Source organism: Micropterus dolomieu, linkage group LG12, assembly GCF_021292245.1.
Source record: "Micropterus dolomieu isolate WLL.071019.BEF.003 ecotype Adirondacks linkage group LG12, ASM2129224v1, whole genome shotgun sequence".
Taxonomy (NCBI): Eukaryota; Metazoa; Chordata; class Actinopteri; order Centrarchiformes; family Centrarchidae; genus Micropterus; species Micropterus dolomieu.
This window is the reverse complement of record NC_060161.1, coordinates 23,149,404-23,167,363: the sequence shown is the minus strand read 5'-3', so window position 1 is coordinate 23,167,363 and position 17,960 is coordinate 23,149,404. Positions and strand designations below refer to the sequence as shown.

Genomic DNA, 17,960 nt, shown 5'->3' with positions numbered 1-17,960 from the left:
ATCACCACAGCCTAACTTGGCTGCAGGCTTTGCCACTTTAGCTCATTAAGTGGGAGCGCTCAGTGAAATAATTTGCACTCACAGTGTGAAAAAGCTTCCAAGCATTGTACCACACAAAAACATTCCAGGTATTTTTCCAAATCCGAGGTTTCCACTTGCATTTCATTCATTTTCATTAGAATATTGTTAAACCACTACTTAGTTGCCTCATCGCTCAAAGCTCTCATTGAATAACCTGATGGATGTTGCTGAGGGCAACCATGTGGTCTGTCTGCATTTTACACTTTTTCTGAGCTCCCATAATATTTGTGTAATCCAAGTCATACCCAGCACTAACTCTTGGGATTTTAATAATAAATCAAAGTTAGTTCAAGCATGTTGTCGTTCGTGAATTTGCCAAGTCTCTGTCTTAATCTATAACTTTATCTGGGCCGTCAATATGATCACATGTATTTCAGGAATTGTGCCTTTTGTAAAGGCCTTGGATGCAAACACAGGAAACAGTTAGGAAACCCCATGGTTGAATAAATTGACCAAGAAATGGACTATCCAAGTGGCAGCAATGGTGGGAGCTGGCTAATCGTTAACATGTCCTTTCTGTTTGTATCAGCATCCTCAAATATAGAGTATCTGTTTCAGAACCTCCTATCTCTCTTTCATTATCTGTATGTCTCTCTCTCTCTCTCTCTCTCACACACACACACACACGCACTGGCTTTCATGTGCATTGATTCAATAACATGGAGGGGACAGAATACATTACTGCAGCGAAAAAGCTAACACCTTTGAGACTGAGGAGGAAAACAATAAAAAATGTATGCTGGAGAGTGAAAGGGGCCCAGACCCTCAAGTAAAAAGAGCTAAATAAAGTAAATATATAATGTGAAACTGTGTGAAGACACTAAAATGGTGTCAGAGTCAAAGGTGAGAGTAATTTCATCCCCTTTTCAAATGCTTTTAACAAAGGCACATACGCAGATAGATAGATAGTGTGGTGTGAGGGTGTTGTGCATGTGTTCATTCATGCATGCACGGGCCCACATATGCACAGTATCTGTGTGGAGGTGAGAAAACAAAAGGCGACCTGCCGCATTTAAGGATACTTTCAGGAGGAGGCGCACAGATCACCTGAGGCTCTTATCTAAACAACACCTTTGGGCTCTGGGTGTGAGCGCCTTAATGTGCCTAAATAAATGGCAGCCTCCATCCTTCTGCTGGATCGAGCTTTAAGAGACAGACACTTTGGGAGAGAAGTATAGGTGATATTTATTTAACCTAAGTGTTTTTTATGGCTCGGGTTATTTTACATCTATATTCTACGTGCATAAAAAAGTCCTGTAACTTGCACTTAGATCAGATGAAACCCAGAAACCCAAAAGAATGATGATGGACATTAAACATGGCTGAATGAGTTTCATTCCCTTTGACACGCAACAAGTACGGGCTATTTGAAGCGTATCTGGGTTAAATGGCATTTGAAAAAAAAAGCTTTACTTTGTTTTTCTTCATCCCTGAATGTGGGATGTGATGGTAGTGTGCAAAGTGCAGCTCCCATCTTGTACGCCCAAGTCGATAAACAAACATTAAAAACTGTTTTCTGACATTATTTGAGCTTTATTTGAGTCTTTGTTTTAACTTTGACCAAAATCAATAGGCAGGGTCACAAAAACAATTCAGTTATATATTAAATCAACACATATCCAGCGATGATAAGTAATGTAATGTAATGAGTTCCTCTTCGATATTCGGGACATCACTGACAAATAAAAAAAAATTGCAGGTTGAAAAGCTGTTCTTCTTCCTTTGACCGCTCTCAGTTTCCCTGGCCGATGATCAGTGCGGATGCTCTGATGCGAGAGTCTCTCTTCTCTCTGTTCTGTTTCAGCCTCCGGAGCACAGGGGCGCAGCCGCTCTCACCTGCCCAGGGAACATCACCTGGCTTGGGCTCTGACCAAGACATTACCACATCCTCAGGTTAGGCACAAATCCAAATGACAACTAACGGATGGCTAACAGCAGTGATATGATCACAACCTTTGTTCTGTTCATAAATATTACAGGACCAAAATTTTTACTTTTATATAGATCAAATTTTTACTCTTCTATTTTTTAATGCATTAAATTATACTTACATAACTCTTTTTAAAAGTTAAATGTTAAGGTGCATCACTATAGGGAAATACTACAGGTTTAAATGTAAATAGCATAAGTAGGTATTAATGTAAACAAAACTGGTAATAAAAGACGGTTATGAAAGCATGTTAGACATACTGTAAACAAGAATAGCAATATTAAGAAAAAAACATTTACTAAAAGACAAAATAAAAGATATACTGTAGAGACACCACACGCGGCAGCATCATCATGAGCTTAGAGGAGTGACAGGAAAGTGTACCCTTTGTTTGTGTTGAGGGGACCAGGTCCTGGGTCTCTCCCATCGCTCTCCTCCTCCTCTGCAGAACCTGCAAGAGCTCTGCTTCCCCAACATTTCTGCCAATTCCCCTTCTGGATGGCACTCTGCGGAGGGGCTGCCGTTTTATGTTGTCCTGGTGTGTAGAATGGTTAAAGAAGTTTTAAGACACAGGGGTCTTTTATAACTAAAATGTTTTGGTCAAGTTTTGGCCTTTATGAGTTTAAGTACATTACCAGCATTCCTTTCAACTCCACGATAGCGGATTTTCTGTTTTCACTCCTCTGGTCCTGTAAGACGATTTGGGGATTTGAAGATTTGAAATATTTTGGAACTGTGTCACAGCTGCTTTATAATAACAACAAAAAGAAACAAAAAGGTATGAGGATAACCGACCTTCCATGAGCTGTCATCTTCCTGTGAGCAGGGAAATCAGATGTTAGTTAACACAGTTTATTATTTGGCTTTTGTCCTTATACAAGTTCATCTGGACAAGATCACCATATAAATGCAAAATTGCACATACATGTTACATTCAATGGGAAATATAGACAAACAAACAAATGTGAAAGTCTTTGCAAATACAATCTGTGCACCTGTATTCTCTTGATGGGCCTCAGGATGATGCCTTTCTTTATTCTCTCCATCATTTCATCCACCGCTTTCGCCTTCATGTCCAACAAGGGTGCTGGTTCTTAAAGATAATAAATGGATAAAATATTTATTTAATATAATATATAACTGTTTTAAACCATCTTGTTCTGTAAAGTCCAACACCTTCTCACTCCCAACTCATCACATATTGACCCTTGTTAAAGTTGTGAAACGTTACAATTTGGTTAGGTTTAGGCAACAAAAGTACTTGGTTAGTGTTAGGAAAGATCGTGGTTTGGGTTAAAATAACTACGTACATCAGATCACATGTAAGTTAAGTAAAGTTACTTGTGTAACTTACGCATTTTACGTAACCTATGTAACTTGAATAAAAATATTTAATGTTGACTTTTTGTTTTACACAGGGAAACAAACACCAGTCTCCTTGATGAAAGTCCAGTTTCTGGCCCACCTGTGCACCCCAACCACCTACTCTGGCTTTTCTGTTAAATAACCTTCACCTACCTTTACCGTTCAAAAGTGATGCTAGGGCCCCCACTGCGTTGAACTATGACACTATGGGGATGCCCAGTGCGTTGCAAACTGACGGCGACGGGTCTTGGCTATATGCGTCCCTCTCAAACAAACAAGAGCTCTCACTCAATTGTCCCCAGTCGAGATGGCGGCAAAGAACACAAAAATGGTGATTTAATCATCTCGTATCGTGCCTTGCTTTAGTGGATCATAACCAAGCGGGAACCACTTTCCTTTCCTTCCACTTTCTTGTGATTGACAAGTCGCAACATGCCACCTGTCAATCAGGATAGAGGTCACTCGTATCCACTGCTCAGTGTCAATTTGACCAGCGCTGTTGAAAAAGCTTATTAGGAGTCGGCTGTTAATGTTTCCAGTAAGTACATTTGTTTTAAGCCTGTTTTTCACAAATTTACCATCCTAATTAATATCACATTTAATGTGAATTCCTGATGCACCTTGCTAACCGGGCTGGCTCGCACCACTCTCTCGTCCAAATATGGTCACATCTGGTTCAAGCCAAGATCGCAATAACCAAAACATCAAACTCAAGTCTTCAAAACAGTAGTCTGCAAACCAGTGGGTGACGTCACAGTGGCTATGTCCACTTCTTTCATACAGTCTATAATCATAACATACCGGGTATGGAATTAATCTGCAAATACCCCGATTCAAGATGAGACCGCCAAAGGCCTGCAGCAGACTAGATATGCCTGGCACAAAAAAATATTAGGTTGATGGATCCGGTGGTATGCTAGATGAGCTGCGGACAGATGCATACAAGCACACATACACGACCAAACACACGATCAAAATTAAGTCAAAGATGAAGTTTTGTGTTTAGAGAAACCAAAAAGAAAATGTCCAACAATCCCTTGTTTTAACCTTCAGGATAAACTTCTGCTACAGGGTGAAAAATGTGTTTTATGTAAAGTGGTAAATGTGAGACTCACCATTTAGTTCAACTTTACTGGTTTTATCTTTTCTCCTGCTTCTTATGAAATCAATTGAACTTAGCACAGAGAGAGAGAGAGACAGAGAGGTCACACAGGTCAAGTTGTCAAACTTGGTGAAGAATAAGTTTTTGTTGTCAGGGTGTGAAAAGCCTCTGAAAGTATTTAAACTATGTAATTATATAATGTAAGACAGTCCCCCAAATCTCCTTGTTTTTAATGTTGAAGGGAAACTCTAGCTTTGGTTAAGCATACCTGGTGACAGTAGCGAGGGGCAGAGGAGGTGGAGGAGGTGGCGGAGGTGGAGGTGGAGGTGGAGCAGCAGTGGATTTCTCCTGCAGTTCGTCAGTTTTATCCTCCTTGTTCAGTGTAACTTGTAACTGTTTCACTACAAAGAAGATAATTAAACATGTTTCCTTTGATCATCAGTATCATAAACTAAAAGAAAATTCACCCAGGAAATGCAATTTTATTAATTAATTCATACGAAATGTTAAAACAAATGTTGGAAACACCTGCTCAGAGGAAGACACAAGAAGTGACATTAGTTACTAAAACCCTACATTGGTGTTTTTAGGCGTTTTGCAAGACGTTTTTTGGAGCAAACATCTAGAAGCTAGTTGAGGAACATGCATCATACCGCACTTACACGTCTGGCTTCAACATTCAGCCACTGCTTTTGACCCTTTTCTGCTGTAACCATTGGGCATGTTTGCTAAGAAATATTTCAGAGAGGTGTTGTCTTTCTCTACCAGCACTTACCCTCCTCCTGGAGCTGCGTGACAGTGCCGTTAGCCTCACACAGCTGAGTTTCTAAGGCCTTCCTCTCCTCCTCACTCTTCTCCAGTTGTTCTCTCAGGCTCTGCAGCTCAGAAAGGACGCTGCTGTCCCCTGGTTCTTCAGTTTTATCCTCCCTCTTCAGTGTATCTTGTAACTGTTTCACTACAAATAAGATAATAAAATGTGTTTCCTTTAAACATTAGTATCATAAACTATTCGCCCTGGAAATGCAAAAGTAATTCCATAACAAATGTTTTTTGGAAACACCTGCTCATTCAGAGAAAGACACAAGCTTGAGAGGAACTTTATAACTCTGAGAAAAGGATTTAGCAGAAAGTACAGTGACAGGAAAACATGTCTAATAGACAATGACAAGATGAATTTGAGGAATCAGCTAAGAAGCATTTGAGTTGAAATTTTGATCGCAGCTTGTAAAAAACAGCGTCTGGGACGTCATCCGTAGGTTTAAATAAGGACATTTTGAAGCATAAATTTGATAGAGCTGAGGTGGGGTAGGCAAGCGGCATCCACCACCTCTAAATCAAGTTAAACAAGCTTTTCCTAAGCTTCTTAATTGAACAATATTTTTTTTAATCATTCCCAACACACAGAAGAATTGACATTAGTTACTAAAACCCTACACTGGTGTTTTTAGGTGTTTTGCGAGATGTTTTTTAGAGCCAATATCTAGAAGCCAGTAGAGGAGCATGCATCATACCGCACTTACACTTTGTCTTCATTCAGCCACTGTTTTTGACCCTTTTCTGCTGTAACCTTTAGGCATGTTTGCTAAGAAGTATTTTAGAGAGGTGTTTTCTTTCTCCACCAGCACCTACCCTCCTCCTGGAGCTGTGTGACAGTGCCATTGGCCTCACACAGTTGATTTTCTAAGGCCTTCCTCTCCTCCTCACTCTTCTCCAGCTGTTCTCTCAGGCTCTGCAGCTCAGAGAGGACATTGCTTTCTTCCACAACACTCTGACTCTGTTTTACCTGAACACAGGGATGAAAGAAGTAGGGGACATGATGAAGACCATTAATAGTAGTATAATGACACTTTTTTCATCAAATGTACACACACCTGGTCCTGGTAGTAGCGTTGTATATCACACAGGGCTGTGCTGATGGTGGTGATTTGTTCCAGCGCCTGCTGCAGCTGCAGGCCAGTCCCTGCGCTCATGCTCTGAGTGTTGGCTGCCGTCTGCTGCGCCATCATCTGACAAGACAAATCAAATCCAGCTTCACCTTTTGACTTGTTGAGCACATCTTTATGATTATCTGCTGCTACGAAAATGGAAGAGAAATCCATCAATGACAATGAACAGCAATTAGAGAAAAAATCCAGTGAGATCTGAATGGCTGGTTGTTCATTTTATCCCCCAGGAGGTTGTCACAATGCAGAGAAAATGTTTTCAAACCAGTGTTTGACTGAACAATGACTTGGAAGCCTTATTAGAATTACTCATCGGCTTCATTGAAGAAGAGTAACAATGAAAACAGGACAATTTCGCTGCGAGACAAAGCATCCCTTTTCCAACATTATGATATGTGGCTTGTGAGGAAAAATGAAAAATGTCAAGCTTTGCCTCGAGTTACTGGGAAAATGTGATTTTTTCTTCTATGGTGGGGCAAATAAATACACCAGCTATAGTTAAGAGTGTTATAAACAAACCTTTTGTTCATTTGAATGAGCTTGTGTGATGTTTAAAATTGTATATACAGGTAAAATGTGGGTATTGATCCGTTAGATTAAATAGCTTATTAATCCACAAAGGAGAACTAGTTTGGCCTCCCATCCAGAGTAGGTCACAGCAGGTAACATTTGAATGACAGACTGGCAAGAAACAAACACAAGTTCGAAAAAGGACATAAATAGAGCTCAGGAGCCCATCTAGTATTTAACACAATTGGTCAAAAAATTATTGAATTTCTCTTTCTTTATATTGCCAGAAACAGATTTCTGACTATACCGATTCCCCAAAAATATCAGTCACCTTTAAAAACTTCATGTCATCATGTGTAATTTATGTGTAATTGTAGTTGTTAAACCCCCCTTTGTTCACAGAAACAAAACAAATGATGAGCTCGGGCGTATTTTGGTCATATTGGATTCTCTGACAGATTGTACGCACACTTTTGGGGAGCAGGTACTGATCAGAAAACAGGAAGTGTGAGAACAAATGGTTTTCATTTCTGTGTTTTTACTGTACGAGCAAACATGAGGCAGCAGGTTTGGTGTATCAGGTTTCTGTATCCGCGCATGCAGCACAAGGCTCCGTGCTGCAAATGACACCGCCCTAATCTCTGGTCTCCCTTAAGCAGAGAGCAATTTTCACACAGCAATTAGCACAATTATTTCATACATACAAACACACGGCCCAACCACACACAGCTACACAAAGAGACAAAGACACACACACAAAAAAAAACCTCCAAATTGTTTCCTGTTTGAGGCCCTGCATCATTATACCACCATGCATCACAGAGAAGAGGTGTGAATGGTTAGTGTTTTCAAAACACATGAAAACAGACAAATAGTAGTGCATACAACAGGCATTCAGCGCAGGGGGGTCTTTTACCATGAATTGAGAGTAAAGGGGCTGAATTGTGTGAACAGTTGGGGGTCCTTTTCACAGGTAAGGACCCCTGCGAGGCAGCCCATTGTGCGCCTGTCCGGTAAATGGAGGACACTGTGCACAAAGGCGACAATTGCTATATGCTCGGCAAAACATAAAGGTGTCAGGCAAAGACAGGTTGTGCTTAAAGGCAGCTATTCTCCTTCAGCAGCAGTGATGAGCACTAATTATGGGGAAGGGAGGGGCTAAATGGGAAGGGAATGGAACAGAGAGATGTTTTTTGAAAGAAAGGGCCTTCATTATAGGAGCAGCTGGGGCAGCAAAACTGTGCTGTGTGTACGTGTGTTTGGGTATGTGGATTTTAAGAGAATTGGTGTTTTTTCCCGCATGTGTAAGAGTGTCTGCCTTTGTCTTGTGTGTGTGAACGCTTCGCCTCACACAGAGAGCCCAGATTTGACCAAAGTGTCATCGGTGTGAAAACAGAGAATGGAGACCCCTTCTCCTGTCCCGCCACATCAGCTGCACTCTGACACCAGAAGTGTGTGTGTGTGAGTGTGTGTGCGCCCCCCCATCCCCCTCCTGTCCAAGTGTGTTCGCCGTAGCTGCCCGAAGGTCAGCGCCAACACCCCTGCTCCTGCTCCTGTGGCACGACCTGTCACCCTCAGTATCTATAGGTGTGAATGTATGACAAAATGTTCAGTGCTGTGCAGAAAAACACACATGTACACACACACACGCACACACGCACACACACGTACACGCCATGTGCTCACACCTGGTGGGCGAAGACTTCAGCGTGCTGCCGGAGGCCCTGCTCCAGCTCCAGTTTCTGAGACATTTCTGCAAACTCCTCTGTGACAAGCTGGGAGACTGTGCATGTACACACACACACAGAAGACACACACATAAAATTAAGCAGCATTCATGAAGATTTTGACTGACGATCTGAAAATAAATAAATAACAAATAAATGTAGCACTGAAATGATTCATTGCTTAATAAATTAGTCAATCTGCAGATGATTTGTGTGAAGTCATTTATAAAGCAAAAATGCCCATTCAAGTCTTTAAAATATGAGGATTTGCTGCTTTTTCTACATTACAGTAACAACACATACATGACTTGTGTTGGCATGGCAGAAGAAATCTCAGAGGCAGATATCTCAAAACCTCTTGAGTGGCTAGATATCAGACGAAAATGTGGTGTTTTTGTAATTTTGGTGAAATGCCTCTTTAAATACCTTTAGGTTTAGGGTTTGGCTGAATGAAACAAGAAATGGAAACAAGGAAAGACTTTGGGACTGGGAACTTGTAAAGGCTAGTTTTCACTATATCCTGCCATTTTCTAGATCAAATAGTCAATTTAGAGAAAAATACTTGATAGATTCATCAATAATGAAAATAATTATAAGCTGCAGTCCGAATGTAATGAGCACTCACCTCGTTTGATTTTATTCATGGTCTTGCTCTGTTTGCTCATTTTTCTCAGTATGGCCTCTTTTTCCTCAACCTCCAGTGCTAGCTGAGACAAAAGGTCTGTGATAAATTATACACACCCACAAACACACACACACACACACACACACACAATGTACCTGCTCTCTGAGTTGGGCCTGCTCTTTGGTCAGATCCTCCACTTGTTGCTGCAGCTGCAGCTTCTCAGCCAGCAGACCATCCAGTGACGCCTGCAGCTCTGACACACACAGAAAGAGGTTCATGACGAGTTATAGACTTTGACACCAACGAATAATCCACTTCCCAAATCCAAGTCCAATTTGTCTGTGATGATGATCTGAGTACGTATGATTTTGAAACAGCTTATTAAGGGAAAATGTTGAAGAAAAACACTTTGAAGCTGCTATAATATGTGATCGCTCCGCTCCATGACTCGGTCCCACAGCGGTAGGGTGAAAATCAAATGTTATTTTAATACCTTCAAAGTGATTTTTGTGTTCACATAGAAATCTACTGGCTGCCCGGAAAGATAAAATATTTTAAAGCACTTATTCTCGGCGAATATTTTATTTTATATATATATATATATATATCATGATTATTATTTTGGGACATCAGGTGTGACAGTAGCTGTGGTGCCTTTTCCATTTTCAACATGATTCATCAGGCAGACAAAAATGCTTTTGGTCACTGCCAGTTAGACCTTTAATTGAGAATCATGTGAATTCACATCATGAGCAAATTTGTCAAACCTGCGATCTTGACTTGACTCTCCAGCAGCAGTGTCTCCTCCTTGCTGTCATCACCAAGATCAACCACGTCACAGTTAAAGGCGGGGTCAGGCTCTAGGTCAAAGGTCACAGTTGGCAAGTTCTCATGATGCTCGGGGATGAGCGGCATCAGCATCTGGCTCTTCCTCTTCAAGACTTTGTTGTCTTTGGTCACCTAGGTAAGAGAGGAGACCGTGGTGAGTCCGGAGGTCGCTGTTTGTTTTATTCTAATATGTCAGTATGAAAAAGGTAAGGTGAGGTTAGAGTATATCATCGGATGTACAGTGCATTTTTACGTCAGTCTCTTGACATGTCAGGAGGGGAAAGGAAAAGACAAAGGAAAGTAACAAAAAGATCATAGCAAAGAAAAGGGCTGGCAAATAAAGGAAAGGAGAGGAATGAAAAGGAAAGGAGCAACACTACAGTGGTAAAAAGGACGTACTTTAACAGCCAGTGCCTCAGCACTCTCCCTGCAGGAGCGTTCAATCTGGAACTGGATCTCCAGTATATTCATCTCTTTCAAGAGCTGACTGGAGACTGGAAATGAAAAGAGGGCAGTTAATAGTCATCTCATGGTCATCTCATAGAAATATAAGAGAGGAGACTTGAGGAGAGAGTTGAATTAAATTGTACAGAATTAATGTGAAACTTCAACCAAGTAAGATTATTTTAAGCTGTTTTTGTGTACATTTGTTCACTGTAATCCTTCCTTCCTTATTTTCGTTCCACGCACTGTAGACTGTATATTATAGATGTGATATATGTCAATTTGAGTCTGTCTGCCCAATCATGCATACTGGGATAGTCTCCACCCCACGTATGGTCCTGGATGGGGACAAGCAGGCAAAGAAAATGAACAGTTTCTTCTCACCTTCCTCCAATTCAGCCAGTCTCTGATTGGCTTCATCCCTCTGCATTTCCAGGATCTCACACTAAAAATCAAACATCAATGAGCAACAACAAAGCAGGAGAAAGAGATCAATGTATTTAATTTTATTCTATTATCCGTATGGTTGAGGCACCAACATTGCATTTGTTATTGTTAATGTAATCATGTTTGTACACCTTTTTTTCAAGTTTTTAATTCAGCAATTTTGTAAAATATTTTCTCTCTTTTTTTAAATTGTTTCTGTATTTGTTTACTGTAAAAATGTGAGCTGTGAAGACAAAATAATATGACTTTTCTCTGATTAAACATCCAAGATTTTTTAACCAAACCCAATAACATCTCCGTTGTTTTTACCATAACATGGGAAAAGTCATTAGACTTCCTGCTTGAGCAGAATTTTCAGTGTTTCCTGATATTCTGATGCTGATTGTCTCTAATGCACATTACAAAGTGGCATTAATTAACCATTATTTTACTGCCTGTCACTAACAGTGATACCTGAATGTCTCCCTCATCTTCAGAAGATAAACCACTCTCTCCATCAGACTCTGCGGGGAAAAAGAAAATCTTTTTATCGTCACACAACAGATGGACTGACTGGCAACAGAAAACAGAGACCATGGTCAGCTGGGAGGCAAGATAATCACAGATCCTCTCATCCTGTCAGCGTGACTGCAAGAGGAACTTCGTAAGGCTGTGTGAAGGAGGTTGGTGAGAGAAATACAGGAAGTGAAATCACAGAGGGATCCTAGAAAAAATTGTTTCACTTTCTGTGACTTCTGACTCACACCAGTTTCCTGCGGCTTCACTGTTTCTTACAAACTGAGAGCTTTAAGTTCTTTTCAATTGTTCGACATTTTGGGAAACACCTTAATTTGCTTTCTTGCTGAGAGTTTGATGAGAACATTGATACCGTTCTCATATCCAGCCATGAAATAGTCCATCATATAACCACCTATAAAACCCCTATCATGTTGTTTTTACACTTCTGCTTTTCTAATTGCTTGAATAAATCCAAAAAAAGTGCTTGAATACAATGTTGGCCAATCGATCAGTGCTTCATTACAGGAATATGCAAATTCACTTTCCTGAGGGGAGTAAGATGAGAAGATCAATACCGCTCTTGCATCTGTCTTTTAAATGTGAAGCTACAGCCAGCAGCCATTTAGCTTAGCCTAGCATTAAGACCGGGGTTTATGAGCAAGACAATTTCTTAGGTGGGTGAAGTGACAGCAGTTTTTGAACAGGTTAAACAAGCAAGAAATAAAGTGTTGATTTGTGAGCTAGCTGGTTACCCTTGTTTCCAGTCTTTGTGCTAAGCCATGCTAACTGGTTGGTCACTGTTTCTTCATATTTACCAGGCATAGGCCCTTTATGAGATTGCTACCAATCTTCTCATCCAACCATCACCAAGAAAATGAATATATTGAAAACCTGCCAGCACCTCTCTAATTAGCACATTATATTTTGTTTGTTTAACCTGTTCAAAAACTGAAGTGTAAAAACAGGTTTTATGTGGGTTTATGTGTAGGAATCTTTCATATGGCCAAGCTAAGAAATTGTCCTGCACACAAACCCCAAGTCTTTGTGCTAGGCTAAGCTAACTGGCTGTATAGCTTCATATTTACCTGACATACGTGTGAGCTGTATCGGCCTTCTCATCTCGCTATCCTCAGGACAGTGAATTTACAAATTCCGCTAAATGGTGAACTTTTGCCTTAACGGTAATGAAGCACTGATTAATTCCAGTGAACATTTTATTCAAGCACAGTTTGGATTTCTTAAAGCAATTTAAATGTCAGCAATACAGGAGATTGTTGGAATAATCAAACAAAGATGACACTTTGAAACTGTACTAAACGGAAGCATTTTATGGCTTGAACTTTTCATACACACAATTAGAGAATTAAAAACAGTCCACAACAAAGAACATGACTTATTTAGATACTGAGAAATCTTTTTGAAACTGCAAAAGTCATCATGTGACTAAAATAAGTACCTCAGCACCAGTTTATATCCACATATGTCAAGTCTTACCTGCCGCTGCACTGTCCTCAGCTTGCACCCACATCCTCTGCACAGTTCTCAAGTTTTTTTAGCTTCTTGGTACACTAAATTAAGCTGCAAATTCCAGCACAAACAAAACCTGCATTCTGTTTCAGCAGCAGTCGGCTTATAGTGGAGGAAGCAAGTGGGAAAACCCTCCCCCACTGCCACGGTTTCAAAAAGAGGAACGTTTTCCTTACACTGGCCAGAAGGCCATCTTAATCATCACAGTCTAATGTGGATTTATAGCCTAATAAGAGACTTTTATGTAGTTTCGATTACTTATTTTTATGTAAATATGTATTATGTTTGTTGAATTTTGCTTTTGATGTTACAAGTATGTTAGAGGACGAGGTCCCCCCTGTTCATGCAGCCTGTGTCCATGCATGTGGTCTCTAAGGGACAACACTGTCTCTCTACTGCAAGATCAATGTCACTCAGGCAGTCAGATGCAAAGGAAAGGCTGCTTTATTAGTCTATTAGCATATGTGCTGTGAGTTCATGACCTCTGAAGCATCAAGCCTGCCATGGGAACCAAATCCTCAGGGATAATTCAGGAGATGACGAAGATGGGTGGCAGTGATGATGTTGATGACACACATTCCTCCACTGTGAATAATTCAAAAACTTCAAATTTTTCATCCCTCTCTCCTGTTTTATTTATTCACCTGCCACTTGCCCTGGTCAGGGTTAAGTAGCATACTACTTGCATATAACACTTAGCAGTTTAGCTGGATTGGTGCTTCCGGTGAGTGGGGTTTGGTTCATCAGGGCAAACTGGAGGTCAGAGGACAGAACTGTATCTTAAAGAATAAGGCTTGCGTTAACAAATCCAATCCATTGTCAGCAAATCCCATTAAAGGACCAGTCTGTCTCTCAGGGCTTTCGGTCTTTGATACTCTGTCTGTAGTACTCAGCCCCAAGCTCATTGGATCCTGCTTACGATATAAATCTTTAAGAAAAGGTTCATTCATTTAATAAAAAGGCCGAGTGATTTCCTAAAACCCCTGGGCACTGTAGTTTTAATCCGGTATAACTCAAACAGAAGGAAATGGGGCATTTATTAGGGACTATTTTGCGTATTAATACACATTTGCTCTAGTAAGTATTTATAGCAGCAGAACAGTGTGGGATTGACTCAAAACAAACAGTGCCCGTGTTAATTATTCATATGAAGGAACACGTCACCAACAGTGTCGCTTAGCATCAGTTACATTGTGTGAATGTAATCACTGGCTGGATTATGTTCACAGATGTTTTGTGAGTGAATAGAGCGCTAACTTCATCTATCGCACAGAAATTGTAAGGAGGTAATCTGGATGGATAGCGAGCAGGCGTACTATGTGACTCACGTAGGTGGTTAGGTTTAAGCAAAAAAAAGCAGTTAAAGATCAGTTTTGATTAAATGTTATTAATGAGTCGTGTTTTGTGCACTGCTGACTATATTCTCTATTTACATGACTTATGCTCTAATTAACAACATCTCCTCATTATGTTAATAGAAAATGTAATCCGGCCGGCATTACATTTCCTTCAAAATGATATCTACAATTCCACTTATTATATTTACAATTCTGTCATTTTGACATACTGAATCATAAATTCACTACAGGGGACAGAAGAATACAGCAATAACTGTAAAATCCTTTTATTCTAAGAAAACCAAACCAGTAAAAAAATATATTTTTCAACTAAATAAGATGTTGGAAATACATTTATCCAGATTTAATGATGTGTTTCTTGTACATTTTGAAGAAAATACATCTGTCCACTCCAGTGGATGTTCTACACCAAAGGGTATATTCTGAGTAGATTCCACCTCATATTGTATGTTTTATTTAAAATGAGGATATCATTTGTACTTGAATAACTTTGTGTATTAATACCACTTGCTTTTAGTAAATGTTTAAAAAAATAAATAAATAAAACTATATTGAGTCACTTTGTATGGCGGCGTACATGCCACAGTGGACACATCTCAAAATAAAATATATATGGGGAAAAAAAGTTTACAGGCACATTTTTTCACTTTTTTAAAAGGAAAAATAAACATAAAACTATTTGTATAACTACAAATAATTCTTGCATGAAAGGGTTAATAGTATTTGAACAACTGAGCTCACAGAGGATTAACATTTATCAGGCTTTGGCAACAGGCTACTCGTTATTAGGATTGATTTAATGTTTTGGGTTGGGTGGAATTTGTTTGTTGAAAATAGAATATCGCCAGACATAAACTTTAAATTGTCATTAAATGCTCTTTGTTTCTGTAAACTTAATGTACAATGTCTTCACACATGAAGTATAGAAAACAATTAGCCCTAAGCGGAATAAAACAAATCTTAAAGGTAGTGGGCAAGTACTCATTTCAAGAAGAGGCATAGCTACAGTTATGTCCTATTAGAAAATATAGGACCAAAATAGAGTTTTTATGGCTGTAATAAACCGTTATTACTTTTACAATTAATGGACAAGTCTAATAATGCTCCATAGTTTTGTCCACACTGTGCTTTAGGTTATCTCAATAAAAGTTCCTGGTGAACATAGGTAATCTAAAACAATAATAAAAAAACTCCTCACTACATTTTTTGCTTTTAAATCACATTCAATGGCTGAATGATAAAATGCTGCTGTGATTCATGGCATCCTTGTTATTTAATGAGTCTTTTCTCTCTCAGTGTGTTGCTCTCTTTACAGGCACCACCTATGCACCAAGACCTCCTCCAGCCCATCACCATGACCTTTACTAATGATTCTTCACCATGTTAATAAAGGTGAAATTGTCACTTAACATTAGCCGTTGTCTGGTGTTTCTTGCAGTGGGCGACATTGTCAGAAAAATCTGTCCTCATTAAAACTAAGTCTTTTAAATTCTGGTTAAGTAGGGACAGATTACAAAGCCAGCAGAATTTATTTTTTAAATAACATTAATACTAAACAAGGCCGAGTTTAGGTTTCAGTGAGCCGTTTGGCCTTTATTACACTCTTCTTTGTTTCATTTGGGAAATGGGTGCTGATTGCTTTTAATCTGTCCCATAGACAGAAATCGCGGGGGGGACAGGACCCCCCCTTTCTGAGGGTTGCCCCCCCCTCCCTAAAAAACATTAAATAATATAAAGATATATACTTAGAATAACTGTGTAAGTAATAAAACAACACAAACGCAAACAGGGCAATAAAAGTGCGTTTTAAGTTTAGAAAGAGTCCCCCCTCTCTTGCCTCACAGTGGTTTGGTCCACAGCTTGCTTTCCCTCTCACAGGAGGCCGGTGGGAGAAAACCAGTTTGAATCCTTCAGTAGTTATGGAACTGCAGTAATGTTAAATGCTGGCAAGGCTGTTTTATTCACTTTAAACATCGTATGAACTGATTATTTTGTCTTTAATACAGATGATACTGAGTCATTAATAAATTAATCATGACAAAAACTTATGATAACCGATTATTTTTCCATTACCCCACTATGTTATAACATTACCTAGCTTGTTTGGTAGCTTGTTTAACAGCTTGTTGGATTGTAACTCACCTTCTACAGCTAGAGATGCGCAGATTGATCAGCTGGGGACTGAAATAGGCCGTTTTTTTCGCTTACTCAGACATGAAAAGTGACCGGGGCTGAGCAGTGTCAAATATCCAGTTTTCTGCTGGTCACATTGAACGTTACAAACACGCTGTACTGCGCCGTGTTACACATGTGTGCACAGACAGTAACCTCGTGTCACAGCCACACACACACAGGCCAAAACCTGCCTTATGTGTGTGGAACTTCCTCACTAGAGAGAAGAAGACGCAACGCTCACTAAATATCTGCAGAGAAACACGCAGAAAGAGACGCGTTCTTGTATCACGTTAGAAGATAAAGATGGATATTTTAAAGCAGGGGCCAGGTAAAGTAACAGTGAACATAGCTGTTGTCATTCATACCACGGTGGTCTCTATTGGTAATTAATAACAAGGCTCCTCCACACGCGACTAATCTGATGCTGTGAAAACGGAATCGCGGGTGAAAAAATACAAAACGCGAGTTGTTTTTTTATAAAACTGCTGATAAAGAAAGTCAGAGCAGAGAGAGAGAGAGGTGTAGATGTGGGCCTGTGTGTCTGACTGGAAAAGCAAGGTGAGCAGATTACTGTAGTTTGTGATTAAACAAAAATAAAGAGAATAAAGAATATGGTGAGATTAGAAAAATGATAATGTAACCTATTCTTTCAAATATTTTAAAGTAAATATAGGCTATCAGTCTAGAATAAATGGTCTAGTTTATAGACTTGGATTTTATTTGTAAAACAGCTCCTTCCAGTGAAAATGCGAATGCTATATTATAGTCATTGTTTCATTATGACCATGGAATTGAATGGACCCAAGGGAGAATAGCCAACATTAATACTGGTGCTGATGGGGATCCTACTAAAAATAGATTTTTCCAATAAAAAGTTACAAATATGTTTGCATATGCTGTCAATTATAGTTCTTATAAAAGAAAGAAAATCAGAATCGGCAGGTCAGACCTTTAAAAAATCAGTAATTGTAATCAGCCAGGAAAAATTTAATCGGTGCATCTCTTACTACAACTTGCAAGGCGATAAGTCTGTGTGTGAACCGATATTAGGCTAATACCGTAGACCTGCCATTGAGTTGGGTTTTGCACATTATGATGTTAAGTGGCAGATCAGTTGGCCTGCTGCAGTTAAATATCTAGCCTAAGTAAGGGAAGTCCTCTGCGCTAGAAGAAGCCTAAATGACTATGTAGAGAACACAAGTTAATTAGGTTAATATGACCACATGTTGAACCTATGAATCCAAGTCATATTTAAACAACTATTGCTTTGTGTTGTTGGCCAGGAAAACAGTAGTAAAACTTCCCTCTGTGTACGCATATCCTTTACAAGTACAATTTTGGCTGTATTATTTGTGTCCCCATCCAAAATTGCTCTTGAAAAATGAGTTTATTGTCCCCCC

General features: G+C 39.6%; 1 protein-coding gene across 2 annotated transcripts; it reads right to left on the bottom strand.

Moving 5' to 3' along the window:
* Positions 1-1,217: 1,217 nt before the first annotated feature.
* shtn2 (shootin 2) lies at positions 1,218-16,838 on the bottom strand. Of its 2 annotated transcripts, none has more exons than XM_046065778.1 (18): positions 12,995-13,119; positions 11,456-11,505; positions 10,940-11,000; positions 10,511-10,605; positions 10,051-10,243; positions 9,439-9,536; positions 9,284-9,365; positions 8,620-8,714; positions 6,350-6,484; positions 6,108-6,261; positions 5,254-5,433; positions 4,747-4,879; positions 4,492-4,550; positions 3,007-3,104; positions 2,807-2,827; positions 2,647-2,700; positions 2,396-2,546; positions 1,218-1,947 (listed from the first exon to the last, which is right to left on the bottom strand). In XM_046065778.1, the coding sequence occupies exons 1-18, from the start codon at positions 13,026-13,028 to the stop codon at positions 1,814-1,816; spliced, it is 1,827 nt and encodes a 608-aa protein (XP_045921734.1). In that variant the 5' UTR covers positions 13,029-13,119; the 3' UTR covers positions 1,218-1,813. The 2 variants fall into 2 exon arrangements, with proteins under 2 accessions (XP_045921734.1, XP_045921735.1); XM_046065779.1 differs by lacking the exon at positions 12,995-13,119 and adding an exon at positions 16,528-16,838 and having other exon boundaries at positions 1,219-1,947.
* Positions 16,839-17,960: the final 1,122 nt, after the last annotated feature.